The sequence below is a fragment of the Elephas maximus genome, chromosome 17, assembly GCF_024166365.1.
Source record: "Elephas maximus indicus isolate mEleMax1 chromosome 17, mEleMax1 primary haplotype, whole genome shotgun sequence".
Taxonomy (NCBI): Eukaryota; Metazoa; Chordata; class Mammalia; order Proboscidea; family Elephantidae; genus Elephas; species Elephas maximus.
Genome location: NC_064835.1, coordinates 6,270,612 through 6,288,906, shown reverse-complemented (window position 1 = coordinate 6,288,906; position 18,295 = coordinate 6,270,612). Strand labels below are relative to the sequence as shown.

Here is an 18,295-nt window from a genome sequence, read left to right as displayed (position 1 = left end):
CTGTACCATTTTGCATTCTCATCAGCAATCGTTACTGTCATTTTGTTGGTTACAGTCAATGATTCCATTGATTTATGTGTGCATCCTTCTGTCAATACCATGCTGTCTTGATAAAGGTAGCTTTACAGTAAGTCTGAAAATCAAGTAATGTGAGTCCTCTAACTTTGTTCTTCTTTTTGTTGTTGTTGTTTTTATGTTAGCCATTCTAATGTAGGAGTTCCTAGGCGGGGCAAATGGCTTGTGCTCAACTAGTAACCTAAAAGTTGGCTGTTTGGACCCATAGAGTGGCAGTGAAGAACAAAGACTTGGCAATCTGCTTCCATAAAGATTACAGCCAAGAAAACCCTATGGAGCAGTTCTACTCTGAACACATGGGGTCACCATGAGTCAGAGTTGACTCAATAACAACAGGCTTTGTTTTGTTTTTGATAATAGGTACGTAGTGGTGTTTCATTGTTGTTTTAATAGTTGGAATCAATTTAACAGCAATGGGTTTGGTTTTCGGTTTGGAATAAGAAATAATGTTGAGCATCTTTTCATATGTTTATTTGCCATGTGTATAGGTGCGCAGTGGTTAAGAGCTTAGCTGCTAACCAAAAGGTTGGCAGTTCAAATCCACCAGCGACTCCTTGGAAACTCTATGGGGCAGTTCTACTCTGTCCTATAGGGTCGCTTATGATTCGGAATTGACTTGCCGGCAACGGGTTTATATCTTCTTTGGCGAGGCGTTTGATCAGATCCTTTGCCCATTTTGTAACTGAGTGGTTTCTTGTTTTCTTCTTAAGTTTTAAGAGTTCTTTGAGTATTTTGGATACAACTCCTTTATCACATATGTGTTTTACAAATATTTTCTTGCAATCTGTGGTTTGTCTTTTCATTCTCTTAACGGTGTCTCTAGCAGAACAATTTTTAATTTGAATAAAGTCCAACAATCAGATTTTTCTTTCATGGATTGTGTATTTGGTGTTATATCTAAAAATTCATCACCAAGCCCAAGTTCACATAGATTTTTCTCGTATGTTTTCTTACAGAAATTTCATACTTTTGAATGACGATCATTTCTCTTATTTACTTGCCTTTCTGCATTTGTCAAAAATTCATTGATTATATTTGTGTAAGTTTATTTCTGGACTGTTTTTTCCACTGATTAATGTGTGCATGCTTCCGTCAATACCATGCTGTCTCGATAATGGTAGCTTTATAAAAAAAAAAAAAAAAGCTTTATAGTAGGTCTTCAAATCAAGTAATGTGAGTCCTCTAACTTTGTTCTTCTTTTTCAGAATTGATTTGAGCATTCTAGGTCCTTTGCCTTTTCATATGCATTTTAGAATTAGTTTGCCAATATCCACAAGCTAGGATTTTAATTGAGATTGTGTTGAATCAATAAATCAAACTGGGAAGCATTGACATCTTAACAATATTGAGTCTTCTATGAACATGGAATATCTTTCCATTTATTTAGGTCTTTTATTTGTCAGTTTCCCACATACAGATCTTGTACATATTTGATTAGGTTTATTCCAAGTACTTCATTTTTGGGGGGTGTTATTGTAAATTTTAATTTTTTTTTAATTCAAATTCCAATTGTTTATTGCTAGTATATAGAAAAGCAATTTATTTTGTACACTGACTTCATGGGTTAGAAGACACTTTTATTTCCAATATTGTTTTGTTCTACTGTAAAATTTCCACTGGGCTTTTTTTTTTTTTTTAATCTTTTCTATATTTCTGCTGAGATATCTTTCCATTCATTAAAGCATATTTTTCTTTCCTCACTGACCATAGTTACAGCAGTTGTCTAACATAATGAAGTCCTTGTCTGATAATTCCAATATCAGGGTTATTTTAGGATTGGCTTCCATTTATTATCTTTTCTCTTGATGAGGATCACATTTTCCTATTCCTCCCATGTTGAGTAATTTTTAATTGTATCTTGGGTATTGTGACTGTTACATTTCGGAGACTGAATTCCATTATACCCCTTATATCTTAAGCTGGGTTCGCTAGAGAAGCAAAACCAATAAAGCGTATAAACATATACAGAGAGAGATTTATATCAAGCATATGGCTCACACAGTTGTAGAGGCTGGAACATAACAAGTCTGTGGGTCAGGCTGGAGGCTTCTCCTGATTCACATAGCCATAGGGGCTGGTGAACTCAAGATCGGCAGGTCAGACAGCAGGGCTCTGGCTCACAGGCTACGAAGATCAACAAACCCCAAGACTGGCAGGCAAGATGGCAGATCAAGTCACAAGTACCAGAGGTCAGACAAACAGCAGCCATCTGCAGGATCCAGAGCGAGTGAAAGCCCGCAATCCTTGCCAGAAAGTCCACCTATATTGGATACAGGCCACACCCCCAAGGAAATTCACTTTCAGTTGATTGGCTACTCACGGTAGGTCCCATCATGGAGGTGATCACATTATATCAAATCTCATCATGGAGATGATCATATCATCATATGAATGCCCAACTACATCATAACTGCCAAACCACTGAGAATTATGCTTGGCCCAGCCAAGCTAACACAGAGTCTTAACAATCACACCTTAGAAGTATGTTTCTGTTGTGGCACGCAATTAATTAACTTGGTTAGACTCAGACCATAAACTGTGTCCCACCTGTGGTTGGCAACACCTCAATTTCAGTTGAGTTATTTTAGCTTTAGCTGGAAACATATGTGTGTACCTCATATGTGTGCTTCAGGGATCTGAGTTCATACTCAAGAATTTGTACTGTGCCCTTCTCTGGCTCGCTTCATTCTGGATTCCACCTCTCTTTCCAAGACTGCGGTTACTGCAGGATCTGTTCTCCGGTTCTTCAGGCCAGAAAAAATGGCGGATTTCTACTAGTGTCCTAGTCATTCCAAGCTGCTCCTATGGCCTGCCCCCAGGCTAAAGCTGCAAAAACAGAAAATTTACCTCTTCACAGCTCATTCTTCCAAAGTTTCATCTCCCCTCCAAAATGTGCCCACTTTTTCTCCCTCTCCATAAAATTCAAGTATTGTTTTTTGGTATTTTATTCAGAGTTGATAATTGTTGGTAGAGTCAGTTTGTCACAAGCTACTTGTCCATACCTGATGCAGAATTCTTTTCTTGTTTGTTTTATTATTTTTCTAATTTATCCCCTATCTATGCTTTTATTCCCTTTTCCAACAGACAGCCATTCCATAGTGTTTAATCCTCATAGTATTTCAATTCTTAATCAATACATATATTTAGGAATATATGTGGCCTTAATGGAGCCCTCGTGGTGCAGTGGTTAAAAGCTCGGCTGCTAACCAAAAGGTCAGCAGTCTGTATCCACCAGCTGCTCCTTGGAAACCCTATGAGGTAGTTCTGTTCTGTCCTATGGGGTCACTATGAGTTGGAATCAACTCGACAGCAACAGGGTTTTTGTTTGTTTGTTTATGGCCTTAATAGAGGGTATACCAAAAACCAAACCCATTGCCATTCAGACAATTCCAACTCATAGCAACCCCAGAGGACAGAGTAGGACACAGGATTTCCTAATACAGGTATACTTCTGTGCTAATGTATATATTTGTTTAAATTTATATAAATAGGTTATTTTTTTATTCAAAATTCTTTTTCAAGATCTAATCACATTGCTGTATATAAATCTAGTTCATGATCTCTGTCAGCTGCATGTATTTCATTATACGCATATAACCCGTTGCCATCGAGTCAATTCCAACTCATAGAGACCCTGTAGGTCAGAGTAGAACTGCCCCATAGGATTTTCGAGGAGCACCTGGTGGATGTGACCTGCCAACCTTTTGGTTAGCAGCTGTAGCACTTAAGCACTACGCCACCAGGGTTTCCTATATGCATATAAAAATGCATATACAACATTTAAATTATCCATTCTCATAGTAAACAGCATCTTTCTCTTTCCTAATGCATTCAATTATGTGATAAACACTTTTATATATTTTTTTTGGTGAATCTAGATAAGAGTTTCTTTGGTATACACCCGGATTTTCCTTCTTGGATTTTCAATTTGTCCATTTTTCTGTTGGGTTTACTGACATTTTCTTTTTTATTTGCAGTAGTAACTTTTATATTCTAGATAGTGATTCCTTGTAAGTTTTAGAGGTTGCATATATTTTATCCCAATTTTCACCTACCAGTTAACCTTGTTTGTGGTCTCCTTTAATGAATAAAACTTAATTTTGACGTAAATAAATGTATAACATTTTTCCTTATGTTTACGCTTGGGGAGTCTTACTTAAATACTTCTTGGTCTGAGGCCATAAAGAAATTATATGCTTCTTTATACTGCAATTTTATTTTTAATATATTCAGGTTTAGGTTTTCAATTCATTTGGACCTTTTGTAAATGCTGTGAGACAATCTGAGTATGAACTCTGTTTACATCTCTGTCGGATTCCTGAAGCACACATATGAGGTAGATACCAAGCAGTCTGCAGCTAAAGCAAGAGAAAACCCCTTGCCGTCAAGTTGATTTTGACTCATAGTGACCACATAAGACAGAGTAGAACTGCCCCATAGGTTTCCAAGGCTGAAATCTTTACAGGAGCAGACTGCCACATCTTTCTCCCATGGAGCGGCTGCTGAGTTTGAACTGTCGAACTTCAGTTAACAGCCAAGTGTTAACCACTGCACCACCAGGGTTCCCTGAAGCTAAAAGAACTCAATTGATATTTGAGGTGCTACCAACCACATGTGAGACAGAGTTTGCAGTTTGAATCTAGCCAATCTATCCTTATTTTTTCAATATAGTAACACAATTTTACCAACACAATTTACTAAATATAATTTCCTGATTTATAATGTCACCACTAACATATAATAAACAGCAACATGTAATTAAACTGAGTATTTTTGTTTTTTGGGGTTTTTTTTCCCCCAGTGATTTGAATGGAGGAGGTATACAGTTTCTTAAAAGCTAAAAGCCTTTTCATGTTTTTACCATATCTATTATTTTAAATAAGGAGTCCTTGGGTGGTGCAATCGGTTAACAAACTCAGCTGCTAACTGAATGATTGGAGCTTTAAGCCCACACAGAGGTGCCTCAAAAGAAAAGCCCAGCAATTTACTTTTGAAAAATCAGCCATTGAAAACCCTACAGAGCACAGTTCTTCTTTGACACACATGGGGTCTCCATGAATTAGAATCAACAGCAACTGTTTTGTTTTGGCCTGGGTTTTTTTTTTGGGGGGGGGGCAGGCGAGGGTGAAGGGAGGTGGTTTCTAGAGTGCTTATTCAGCTTGTTTTCTTTGATTGAGATTGCGGTTACACGACATTATTTTATTACCATAGTTTTTTTCAGGGTGTTATTTAAAAAAAAAAAAAAAGCTCCTAGCTGTTCACAGACTATTACACAAAATTTTAGAATCAGTTAATCAGGTTCCCTTATCTCCCAACCCCCCCCCAAAAAAAAAACCTCTTGAGAATTTTACTCAAAATACACAAAATTTTTAATTATTTTGAGGGAGAATTGACAGTTCAATAATATTAAGCCTTCCTGCCTTTCAAAGTTACAACTCTTCATTCAATCAGGTCTTCTTAAAAGTTTTTGAAATGACTCCATGAAGGTCTTATGCATCTCTTATTAGGCTAATATCTGAATACAGATTTCATACTTGTGAATGAGAGCTTATTTTTTACTGTATTGATTATTACTGGTATAGAGAAGTGCTAATGATTTTGTAGGTATATTTTGTGTCCAGCTCCTTGCTGCCTCTCTTCATGCTAATACTTCCCTAACTCTGTGTGGTTTTCTCTGTAGACAAGGACAGCATCTGCAAAAAAGAAAATCACATGAAGAAGAAAAGGAGAAAAACTCTGTCTCTTCTCTTACCATTCTCATACCTCTGATTTATTTTACTTTTTTTAATTGTTTTTATTTTATTATCCAGGATTTCTAATATTATGCTGAACATTAGTCCAGTTGATGGTAGCTAAAACTCTTGTCACATTCCTGACCTTGAAAGGGAAGCTTTTAAGTTTTTTTCATTTACTGAATTTTAATGATAAATAAATGTTGAAATATATCAATTTTTTTTTGGTAACTGCACTGAGTTGATAGTGAGGCTTCATTTTTAAGCTATTAAGACATAAATGATACTGGAAGACTTTTCTGTCTGGAGCCATTTTTGCAATCCTGAATTAATCCATAATTGATTATGACTAAAACACACATACGTATAAATATCTATAAAAACATATACATATATATGTATATATCAAAATCAAACCTGTCACCGTTGAGTGGATTCTGACTCATAGCAACCCCATAGGTCACAGTAGAACTGCCTAATAGGGTTTACAAGGAGCACCTGGTGGATTCCAACTGCTGACCTTTTGGTTAGCAGCCATACTCTTACCACTATACCACCAGAGTTTCCATATATGTATATACATAGTCATACAGACAGATGGATAGATTGGATAGATAGATTAGATATATACATATAGATGTAGATAAAGCCAGAGACAGAGGATTTTAAAGCCACGTGCATGTGTGCAATAGGTCTGTGTTTTTCTTGTATTATGCTTATCATTTTAGTATAAAACTTACTCCCATTTCATAAAACTAATTCTACAGCTTTCCCCATTACTTAAGTTAGAGATATCTGTACTCACTGAGAAAACCGTATCAGTCTGTGACTTTTAGAGGTGGAAAAAAATGGGGAAAGGTTTGTCATCACCATGATTTATTATTATTATTAGTTATTTTCTATTCCAGTTTTCGATCCCCTTTTGTGACAATTAAGGATTTTATATTTCCCAGCAACACATGAAAAGGCTCTTATTTTTTATTTTATTTATTTGTAGCTCTATTTCTTGACTGGCTTTGCCAGAGATTTGTCAATCTTACACATTTTTTCAAAGATTCAACTTGGGTGCTTTTAATCTTTATTTTTAATTACATCTCATTTGCTTCTTTCTCAGCTCTTTTGTGTTACTGTGTCACTTCATCACCAGCCTCAATGATTTTATTCATTTATGTTGGGGTGCAATGGAACACATGTGTCTTAGTTTCCTAGTACGACTTTAACAAAATACCAAAAATGGGGTGGTTTTAAAGAAGAAAAATTTACTCTCTTACAGTTCTAGAGGCTAGGAGTCCAAATTAGGGTTATCAGCTGTGTTGACTGCTTCCAGGACCCTGAGACAGAAACTGTTCTTGCCTCTCTCGTAGCTTCTGGTGGCTCCCTGAAATCCTTGGTGTTCTTTGATTTGCATCTGCTTTTTTTTTCCATAGTCACATGGCTATCCTTCCTCTGTCTAACCCTCTCTCTTGTCACCATCTTTTATAGAGCACCCCTCAGACTGGATTAGGACCCACCCTATTCCAGTATAACTTCATGTTAACTGATAACATCTTCAAAGGCCTTATTTCTAAACAATGTCACATTCACAGGCATCAAGGGTCAGGATTCCACATTTTGGGGGGGGGGGTGGGGGGGAGAGACACAATTTAATCCATAATACCAGTCATGCATTTTTTAAAAGCTTTACTGTGTCCTAAAATGTGAGAGGGTTAAAAGCCACTGGTCTATAACCATTGTTTACAAACTTCTCTGATCATAAGGATTGCCTATGAAAAAAAAAAAAAATTGCCTATGAGGAGTGTGAAAAACATATATTTCCTAGGTAGTACATTTAGTGGGTAGGATTCAGTTTACCTGGGCTGTGGTGCAAGAATTCATATTTTTAGAAAACCTTGGCAGGTGCTTCTGAGTATCAACAACGTTTGGAAATCACTGAATTTGAGCACCTACAAAACACCAACCAAAACCCACTTCTGTGGAATCGATTCCCACTTACAGTGACCCTATAGGGCTTCCAAGGCTGTAATCTCTGTGGAAACAGGCTGCCACATCTTTCTCCCATGCAGTTGCTGGTGGTTTCCAACTGTCAACATTTGGGTTAGCCATCGATCACTGTAACACTGCGCCACCAGGGCTCCCTTACAAAATACAGTCTATTGCCAAAAGTATAACAAGTGATCTCCACGGTTTCAGTGAGTTAACAGATGTTTAAGAGTTTTCAGGAAAATGTGGAGGTGGCAAGCAATCCAGGAAGAGAAAAGAGAGTTATTAAAGAACAAAACTCGAGAGAAAGGATGTCAGCTCTTAGAAGAATTAGTCTCATGAAAATGTAAAGCGCAAGAGAGAGTAGCAAGAGCTAGAGAGTTAAACAGAGTCCACAGCATAAAGCCATACTAAGCAGACTGGATGTTATTCTGAGAGGAATGAGAAGCGATTCAAAGGGTTTAACAAGGAAAGAGACATGAACAGATATCTTCTTTAGAAGGGTGTGTTTAGCTACAATGGAGAAAATTAACTGGAGAGGAAGCAGGTATGAAGACAGAGTTTACACCCTTGAGGTGAATATGTAACGGTGGCCTGAACTATGATACAGTTGAGGAGCAAAAGATTATTAGACATTAGATATAGGTAAAAGACACCCTGAGTAGAATGAACAGAAATTAGTGATGACATCTATCCTGAGACCAAAAGAACTAGGTGGTGCCCGACTACCACTACCTACTCGTTCTGACCAGGAACACAACAGATGGTACCAAATAGGATGGGAGAAAAATGTAAAACAAAACTCAAATTCTTAAAAAAAAAAAAAAAAGGCCAGACTTACCAGACCAATACAGATGAGAGGAACCCCCGAGACCACTGCCCTGAGATACCCTTTAAGCTTTGTACTGAAACCACTCCCAGAGCACGCTTTTCAGCTAAATAACAGATTGGCTCATAAAATAAAATAAACAATATCACCCATGAGTACTGTGCTCCTTTAAAAAATCATCTATATGAGCCCATTGGTCAACATTTACCTTAAAGCAAAGATGAGAAGGTACGGGGGCGGGGGGGTGGTAGGGAAGCTAGATTAATGGAAATGGAACAACCAGAATAGAAACAATGACGATGTTAACACACTGTGGAAAATGTAACCAATGTCACTGAACCATAAGTATAAAAAAAAAGTATAGAAATTGTTAAATGGGAACCTAATTTCTGTGTAAACTTTCATCAAAAGCACAATAAAACATTATTTAAAAAAAAAAAAAAGACTAGATATCAGGAGTATAAGAAAAGGAAGAGCAAGTGCGTCCGCATTCATTTATTATTCATGAGTATTCTCTGAGCTATATATTTTGAATTTAATATATTTACCTACAACTGTTCAGGCATTCTCTAAAATACGGAGGAAAAAGTAGGAATTTTTATACTTTATCCAAAATTATCAGAGATTTTAACTAATATTGATGATAATATATAAATAAGTATTCAAGCTTATAGTAAGTAAAAATGACTAGAGACATGTTCGTTTCATAGTATGTCATATTCCTTGTCATTTCAGTTTTGGTCTGAATTACATTTACCCATCTTCCTGCATCACTGGAATACCACCACAACACCCTCATACCCTGAGGCACCACTGAATTCCGTGGTCTCACCAGCAGAGACTGACCCGAGGATACAGGAAATCATGAAGAAATTAGACCAGCTGATCCCACCCAGGCCTTTCCCCCACGTGAACACCACCACCAGCGCAGCACACAGCAGAGTCACCGTGCTCGGCCCTCGTGACACCTACTGCATAGGGGAGCAGCTAGACCTCCTGCTGGAGGTGAAGGACTACCTGGGACGCAGAAAGGAGTATGGTGGGGATTTCCTGAGGGCCAGGATGTCTTCCCCAGCCCTGAAGGCAGGCGCTTCAGGAGAGGTGACCGACTTCAACAATGGCACCTACCTTGTCCGCTTCACTCTGTTCTGGGAGGGCCAGGTGTCTCTGTCCCTGCTGCTCATCCACCCCAGTGAGGGGGTGTCAGCACTCTGGAGGGCAAGGAACCAAGGCTATGACAGGGTGATCTTCACTGGCCAGTTTGCCAATGGAACCTCTCGTGTTCTCTCTGAATGTGGCCTGACCCTAAACACAAGTGCTGAACTGTGCCAGTACCTGGACACTCGAGACCAAGAAGCCTTCTACTGTGTGAAACCCCCACACATGCCCTGTAGGGCCCTGACCTACATGACTACCAGCAATCGAGAAATTTCTTATCTTACTCTCAAGGAAAAAAGTCTTTTCTACAGGTAAATATACTTTTAGACACACTGAAAGGTGCTCAGAGGCAGAAAAGTATTTCACCCATTTCCATGAGTATTGAGCATGATCCTCTCAGATCCGTCCTCTACTCAGGTTTCAGGTCAGATGTGTGGTGTCTTCATAGGTCCCCTGTTCATGAGTCCCACTGCCAAGGTTTGCATTTTCACTGAGTTGTTTAATAAAAGAGGGCTGCACTATATACTCTATAGCATGTATACCTGTACTTCACCATAATGACGAGTTGAATCTCAGATTCAGTCCCTTTTTTTTTACTGTAGACCTAGGTTTTATATAATATGTCCAGTGGAAAAGTATTCTGCTTTGTAAATAGATGTTACACCATAAAAGGATTCCTTGAGCAGTGTATGGTAACACCCATGTTCCTTCACCCTCCTATCATATTCTGCAGATCCTGCCTCTTAAATATCTTTTCTATTCATCCAGTTTTCTCTATGCCTAGTGCTATCATAGAAGTTTAGACCACCTGTCTTAGTCATCTAGTGCTGCTATAACAGAAATACCACAAGTGGCTGCCTTTAACAAAGAGAAGTTTATTTCTTCACAGTAAAGTAGGCTAAAAGTCCAAATTCAGGAGGTAAGTTCCAGGGGAAGGCTTTCTCTCTCTGTTAGCCTTCTCATCAATCTTCCCCTCAGACTAGGAGCTTCTCCACACAGGGAACCCAGGTCCAAAGGATGTCACCTGCTCCCGGCATTGCTTTCTTGGTGATAAGAGGTCCCACTGTCTCTGCTTGCTTCTCTCTTTTATATCTCAAAAGGGATTGCCTCAAGACACAATCCAATCTCATAGGTTGAGTCCTGCCTCACTAACACAGCTGCTGCCCATCCCCTCCCCGCTGCCATTAGTATCATAGAGGCAGGATTTACAAGATGCAGGAAAATTACACAATATCTGGAATCATGGCCCAGCTAAATTGAGACACACATTTTTGGGGGGACATAATTTAATCCATGACACCACCATTATCTCATCTAGATTACTTTTAACAGCTTCCCAACTGGTCTCTGTCTCACCAACTATGCCCTCTTTAATCCATTCTCTACTCTGCAGCCTGAGTAATCTTTCCAAAAAGGCTCTCCTACTGATCATCGCTAGTTGATCTCATGAGAGATATTTCTCAGCAGCTACTGCTCAGGTTAGAGTTCTTCATATTTGCCAAGTTGTGACCTAGTAATTCCTGGAAGCCCCTGTGTCTTAGTTACCAAAAAAAACCTAGTGCTGCCATAATAAAAACACCACAAGTAGGTGGTTTTAAAGAACAAAAACATATTTTCTCACAGTCCTGGAGGCTAAAGTCCAAATCAGGGTCTTGATCATGTTGATTTCTTTCTTGTCAGTAGTCCTGGGCATTCCTTGGTTCTTCAGCTTGTAAACAGTCCTCACATGTCATCTGTCTTCTCCCTTCTGTATATCTACTGTATTTATTCTGGTCATTTTATAAATCAGAAGTGATTAATTTTAGGATCCATTCTACACTGGTATGATCTCATCTGATCAATTGATTGCATTGCATCATGGAAGGTGATTATATTACATTAGATTACACAATGGAAGATAATCTGCTCCACCCAAGCACAACCAATTTAATCATATATAACTACCCCATTACAGTGACTAGACTAATATTTGGTTAAACAACTGGGAACCACAGCCTAGCCAAATTGACACATAAAATTAACCATCACACCCTGGTTGAAGAGGCCTTCATAAACTGAAGTGTAAGCATACTTCTATCAATCGTGGCAGCATCAACAGCATGCCCTTCTCCTCTTGCTTATTTCTTGGTCTCTCTGTTCTCTGCTAGCTGTAAAATATTTCATTGCTTAGAATTAATTATCAGGGCCTCTTCATGTGTCACTTTGAGGATTGACACAGGGTAACTATCCTACCTACCTTTTGGTCACCACAAATCCCAGAACTTGTGGATCTTTCTCTTGCCAATCCCTGAAACTATCTATCAGTTCTATACTCTAGCTCATTTGCCAACTTTTCATAAGCCTCAGGGACTCAGTCCACTGCCTCTTCCTTTCCATTCTGCCACCATCCATTTTATTCCTTGGGATTCCCTTCTCCTAAGCCTGGCTACAGAGCAGAATGCTAGATTCTCAGCCACTGTGTTCTTAGTAGTTTCCAAAACCAAGTTTACAGTCTTTTTCTCTTAAGGGTTCAAAAGATATTTTAATTGCTAAGAGGAAGTAAAAAAATGGATACCAAACATGGAAAAATTGACATGCATTTCAGAATCTTACCTAGTTATCCAAGTTTTGGCTCGTGATCCATAGTCTCTGACTCCCTTCTGAAATTAATAAAAGCACAGTAGAGTTTGTTTCTTTCCTTTTATCTCTGATTGTGTAGCTTATCCAATCTCCCCCTATGCACCACCTGTCCCTATGCCTAAGTCCCATTAAAGGTGAAAGACATGCTGATTCCTCCCCTCTTCTTGGGATTCAACCTGAAGAGGTAACCAAAGCAGATCAGATACCAGGTGCCTATTGTATCTTGTACCTGGGTTTCCATTCCTCTTGCCTGGACTTACATAAACACATACACGAGTATGAAACAAAGCATGGGCCATAGGGAGGGTAAGGGCTTTGAAGCAGGAAGGATCAGGTAGTCTTTCATCAATTGGAGGAAATAAATACAATGTACATTTATGCATGCATCAGACTGAAGACTACTCTCAACCAGGAACTTTGATGTTAGGGATACAGGAGTGGATGAGGCAAATCCATTACAAAGCAAGTCTCTAGAAAAATTTGAAGGTAAGAGTAGTAGGAAACATGAGTAAAGAGGGTCCTGTGATTAAAAGGTTTTCACGCCATACTAAGGGGCCCCGCATCCATAGTAAGTGATGCAGAGACAACAAAGATTTTAAGCAGTTATGTAGTTGCATTTGCAATTAGAAAGAATGTTCTAGCAGTTGTGTTGAAGAATTTTGGTGGGATAAAGCTGCAACAAACTAGCCAATTAGAGGCTCACGATAATCTAAGAAATATATAACGTGAACTTGAACAGTTAATGTGGAAGCAGAAAGGGAGAAAGGGCCTTGCAGATTAGATAAGTATTTTGAATCTAAAATTCTAGGACACACTGATTACATGTGGCAGATAAGCAGAGCTGCCCTGAACTTCAGGTTCTCTTAGCAGGGCAGTATTCCAAAATCCTAATTCATTTGCAACCCCCAGTATATCTAAAATTTATATTAACAAAAATAGTTAAAAATCATCCTTCTCTCCCAAGCAGGTGATTCGTCTTATCTATATTGTGTAGACAGGCAGAAGGCTAATTAATTGTCCTATTTTTTGAAGGTCCAATGTGGGAGTTGAAATGATGAAAGACCTTAAACACATCGCAGTCTCCCGATGTAACAGTAAGTCGCTTCTGTTCCATGGTAGGCATTGCTTGACACAGTCTTTTCGGGGACATTCTTACACAGAGAAAAGTTTATCAGTACCAACCCTAGCAATCACAGATGCCCTGGAGCTCAATTTCTAGCAGTTGTCTATTGAGACAACATCTTGGATTTTGAAGAGAGAAATCAATTCTAGCAAATAGTTTCAAACTCTGTTTATTACATATTTCATCTCAATTTATCCAAAGGAGAAAATATTAGTATCCTACATTCATGTTTAATCCTAGGAGCTTGCCTCATAGAGCCAGTGATTCTGTCTGAGGCACTAGGCAAAGTGTCTGTTAGCTATCCATATCTTTGGAGTAGGAACATTTTGGTATGGTTTCCTAATTCTCTGCTGGCATGTTCTCCTCACTTCTAGTTGATGCACTCAAAAATTTTATATGGAGTTGCTATTTTACTGAAACTGTTTTAATGGTAAACACAAAGCCATGTTATTTAGGAAAGAATAATTGTTTACATTATCTTAGCTTCAAACTGACTTTCTATACAGCTCATCATAGCTTACCAATAACCTTCATTATGAGACTTACTTCAGCTTATAATGATTGATTCTCAGTATTGTTTATTCATCAAACATTTATTGAGGGTCTAATAGATATGAGGCATTTCGGACAAATAGAGAACAATAAATGCTCCAAAAGGTTGCAATCTGAGAGACATGCAACAGACCAACTCTATGAAGAAAATAAAAAGGCAGAAGGGTTTCTGTTAAAGCTAGTATTTGACTGAGTCATGAAGGATCTCTGTAGTCAGAGAATGAGAAGAAAAAATAAACCTCATAAAGATCATAAGTAGGGTTACCAGAAATAGCAAATAAAAATATAAAATGCCCCGGTAAATTTTAATTTTTAACTACCTATAATTATATGCAAGGTCCCTGGGTGATGCAAACAATTTTCCCTGGACTAAACCTAAAGGTTAGCAGTTCGGACCCACCCAGCAGTGTTGCAGAAGAAAGGCCTAGTAATCTGCTCCCATAAAATATTACAGCCAAGCCATTGAAGATGGCGCCCTAGATAGATGCACCATGCTGTCCCTCTGCAGCAAAGCCCTGAAAAACTAAGTAAAACAGATATAAACATCAACCCTGGAACCCTAAGCATCAAACGAAGGAATAAAGAACTAGATCAAACACCGAATGTAAAAAGAAACTGACAGAAAACAGAAAAAGATGAGAGGTATGGAATGGAAGTCCCCTGCCAACTAAAATGTACAGTGTGGCCATCTTAAAGCACAACCAGCAATGACACAAGACAGGGTGTACGAGAAGGCAACTTCAGAGCTCCCAACAAGACACAGAGCACCCAGTAACCAGAGAAACACACTTTCCCACCCCTCACTGGTCTACTCTGTATGCTACCTCCCCCCTTCCCACCAGGCCCTAGGTCTGCCTCACCTCCACCCATCAGCTACCACTGTGCCATCCCTTTTGTTTTGTTTTGTTTTTCTCTCCTTTCTTTCTCCCTCCCACCTAGCCCTATACACCACCTCCCACCTTCTGGCCAGCCTCCACTGTGTTGTCATGGGTAGTGTGTCCCTGGCACTCAGGGTCACCGCCACAACAGGCCTGACCACCCCTCCCTTCCCACCAGTTGACCAGCTGCTTAATGATGAGAAGTGAGCCCATATCACTCTCTGCCCGACACCCCCACCCATCTGGAAAGGGGCTGTGAATGCTCCCACACCACTGGACCAAATTTAGGAGACGGACAGCACCCGCCCAGTTCACCCTCAGCCACCTCACCAAACCTGTATACAGTGAAGCGGGCTTGCCCTGCCTGCTACTATCCTGCTCAACTAGACAAGGTGGTAAAAGTTATCACGCCAACAAACAAGCAAGCATCAAAGCACACCCAGCCCACCCGCATACGATTGATAAAGAAAATAATACTTCAATGTCTCAGACACAGCAGACAATATCAAGACATAAAAAAGTAGGACAAGATGGATCCAGCAAGTGGCCAAATTAAGAATCAGATACCCTTCCAGCAGAAGAAAAGGTACTGGAACTACCTAATATAGAATTCAAAAAACAAATACTTAGGGATCTCCAAGAGATTAGGAGAGAGGTCAAGGAAAAAAAACAGACAAAACCAAGGAAAAATAGACAAAATCATGGAAAACACAGAAAAACCAATGAAAACATAGCCAAAATCAAGGAAAACACAAATAAAGCAATAGAAGAATTCAGGAAAATAATATAAGAACAAAACATCAAAATAAACAATTAGAAATCATACAAAAACAGCAACTAGGAATCCAAAAGACAAAAAAAAAATTTGGAAGTGGACAACTCAACAGAAGGTTTTAAGAGTAAGGTTGAAAAATGGAAGACAAAATCAGTGAAACTGAAGACAAATACATGACACACTTTCAGGAAAAAAACAGAGAAAAGAATGAAGAAAACCTAAGAATTATGTAGGACACAGACAAGAGCAAAATTTTGCTCTTGATCAGAGTTCCAGAACAAGAGGAGAAAATGGAAAACAAAGAGAAGACAGTTGAAGATTTGCTGGCAGAAAATTTCCCAAATATCATTAAAGATGAAAAGCTAACCATCCAAGAAGCTCATGTAGGATAGGCCCCAAAAGAAAGTCAGAAAGACATAATCACACTTGCCAAAACCAAAGACAAAGAAAGAATCCTGAGAGTAGCTCGAGAAAAATTAAAAGTCATATACAAAAGGGAAAAAATAAGACTAAACTGATTGCTCGGCAGAAACTATGCAGGCAACAAGGCAATGGGATGACATACATAAAACCTTCAAAGAATAAAACTGCCAACCAAGAATAATTATATATACTACAAAACAATCTCTCAAATACTGTCACTACATTAGGACATTTCCAGATAGTAAGGAAACTCATAAAAACCAAACCAAATTTACAAGAAATATTAAAGGGGGTCCTTTGATTAGAGACGTGACAACATCAGACAACAACTTGAATCCAGGACATAGGACAGCTTCCGCCAGATACTAACCTAGATAAAGAACTCTCAATAATAAAACAAAGCTAAAAGACAGGGAAGCAGATGTCAACCTGTAAATGACAACAATGTCAAAATAATAAAAGGGGGAATTAATGATATATGTATAGAACTTTCAAATGGAGAGGAAGTCAAAGCGATATCAAGTAATAAAAGACGGGTTCAAACTTAGGAAGATAAGGGTAATCACAAAATTAACAAACCTACACATCAAAATAAAAAAGAAGAAAAACATAAAAGACTCAGTAAACAAAAATCTAAAAAAAACAAAAGAAAAGAAAATCCACAAACAAAAGGAACTTAGCACAGGTAAGTGTGAGGAACAAAGAAAATGTAAGTCATCTTTTCAGGGTTTTTTGCTTCTCTCTCTTCCTTCCCTCTTTTCCTTTCACACACCATCTAGCCCAGTGTGCTGTCCCCACTCCTTCTTGATGGGCTGTGCCACACCACTTGGCTAAAGAGACACCAGCGCATGGCCTCCATGGTTCTGTGCCACCCCCAAAGGCCAGCTCCTTCAGTGCAATAGTTGGTATTTTTCTTTTTCTTTCCTCTCCTCCCTTTTCCTTCACCCTCCCATCTAGGCCCTGCATTGCCTCCGCCCCTTTCTGATTGCCCACGCAGCACTACCCAGTGAGAGAGACATCAGCTTGCCAACACCCCAATTCTGCCCCACCCCCAATGGCTGGCTCCCCAGCACTGTATTTATTGTTATTTTTTCTTTTTCGTTGTTGTTTTTCTTTTCTTTCTCTTCTGTACTTTCCTTTCTCCTACCCACCTAGCCCCGTGCTCTGCCCACACCCCTTCTCAACTGGCCGAGCCACACTACTCAGCTAAAGTCACTGGCATACAGCCTTGCCGGGCCTGCTAGGCTGCCACCCACCGAATCCTACTGTGCTGTCACTTTTATTTAATTTTTTCTTCTGGCCTTCACTTTTTTTGCTTCTGTTTCCCTATCTTCTCCTCTTTATCTCACCCACTTAGCACCACACAACGCATCCTCTCCCTTCCCTCCTGCTATCTGTACTGCGCGTTAAACATCATGCCCCTAGGCACCCCTGCACTGCCTCCTGGCCCGTCACATCAGTCCCATGACCCATGCCTGCCCCCCCGCCCAACCTGCCCTGATATACCACAGCTTAGCAATCAGCCCTACCCACCTGGACTAGGTGGTGAGAAATATCACACAGACGAGGCAGCAACAAAGCACGCCCAGCATGCCTGCCCAGACAAAACCAAGTAATTACAAAAAGCAGGATAAAACAAATAAATCTACAATCAATAAATGAAGAAAACAATTCCTGAATGTCCCAGAGACAGCAGACAATATCACAACATAAAAAGACAGGGCAAGCCTTCAGAAAGCAACCAAAATAAAACACCAGATGACCTTCAGTAGAAGAAAAGGCACAGGAACTACCTAATAGTAAATTCAAAATTCTAATATTCAGTGGTCTTTAAAGGACTAGGAAAGAGTGGAAGGAACACGCAGACAAAAATAAGGAAAAAATACACACAAAAAAGGAAAATACAGACAATACGAGGGAAAATACAAACAAAGCAATAGAATAATTGAGGAAAATAACATGGGAAAAAAAATCAAACTAAACAAACAACTAGAAATTTTACAAGAACCGCAGCTAGAAATCCAAAAGGAAAACAACAAGATTTCAGAAATGGACGGTGCAATAGGAGGTTTTAGGGGCAAATATGAAACAACTGAAAAAAGGATCAGTGAAATTGAAGGCAAATCTTTAGATACCACTTCGTTTGAGGAA

At 39.1% G+C, this 18,295-nt stretch overlaps 1 protein-coding gene and 1 long non-coding RNA gene across 7 annotated transcripts in view; one reads left to right on the top strand and one right to left on the bottom strand.

Moving 5' to 3' along the window:
• Positions 1-18,295, top strand: part of LOC126060498 (NXPE family member 1-like) — a 79,942-nt gene that overhangs the window by 45,009 nt on the left and 16,638 nt on the right. For 4 of the 5 annotated variants that reach the window (XM_049856669.1, XM_049856674.1, XM_049856671.1 and 1 more), the window contains 2 exons: positions 9,352-10,085; positions 13,426-13,487. In XM_049856669.1, coding sequence (XP_049712626.1) covers positions 9,352-10,085; positions 13,426-13,487 — 796 coding nt within the window. The remainder of the gene's footprint in view (positions 1-9,351; positions 10,086-13,425; positions 13,488-18,295) is intronic. The other variant, XM_049856672.1, reaches the window with a different exon arrangement.
• LOC126060501 (uncharacterized) overlaps positions 5,519-18,295 on the bottom strand; it is a 63,631-nt gene continuing 50,854 nt past the window's right edge. The window contains exons 2-3 of one of the 2 annotated variants that reach the window (XR_007513602.1): positions 12,367-12,413; positions 5,519-5,768 (exon numbers count right to left, since the gene is read on the bottom strand). This is a non-coding gene — a long non-coding RNA (uncharacterized LOC126060501). Of the gene's footprint in view, positions 5,769-10,028; positions 11,544-12,366; positions 12,414-18,295 lie in introns of those variants that run through there. The other variant, XR_007513601.1, reaches the window with a different exon arrangement.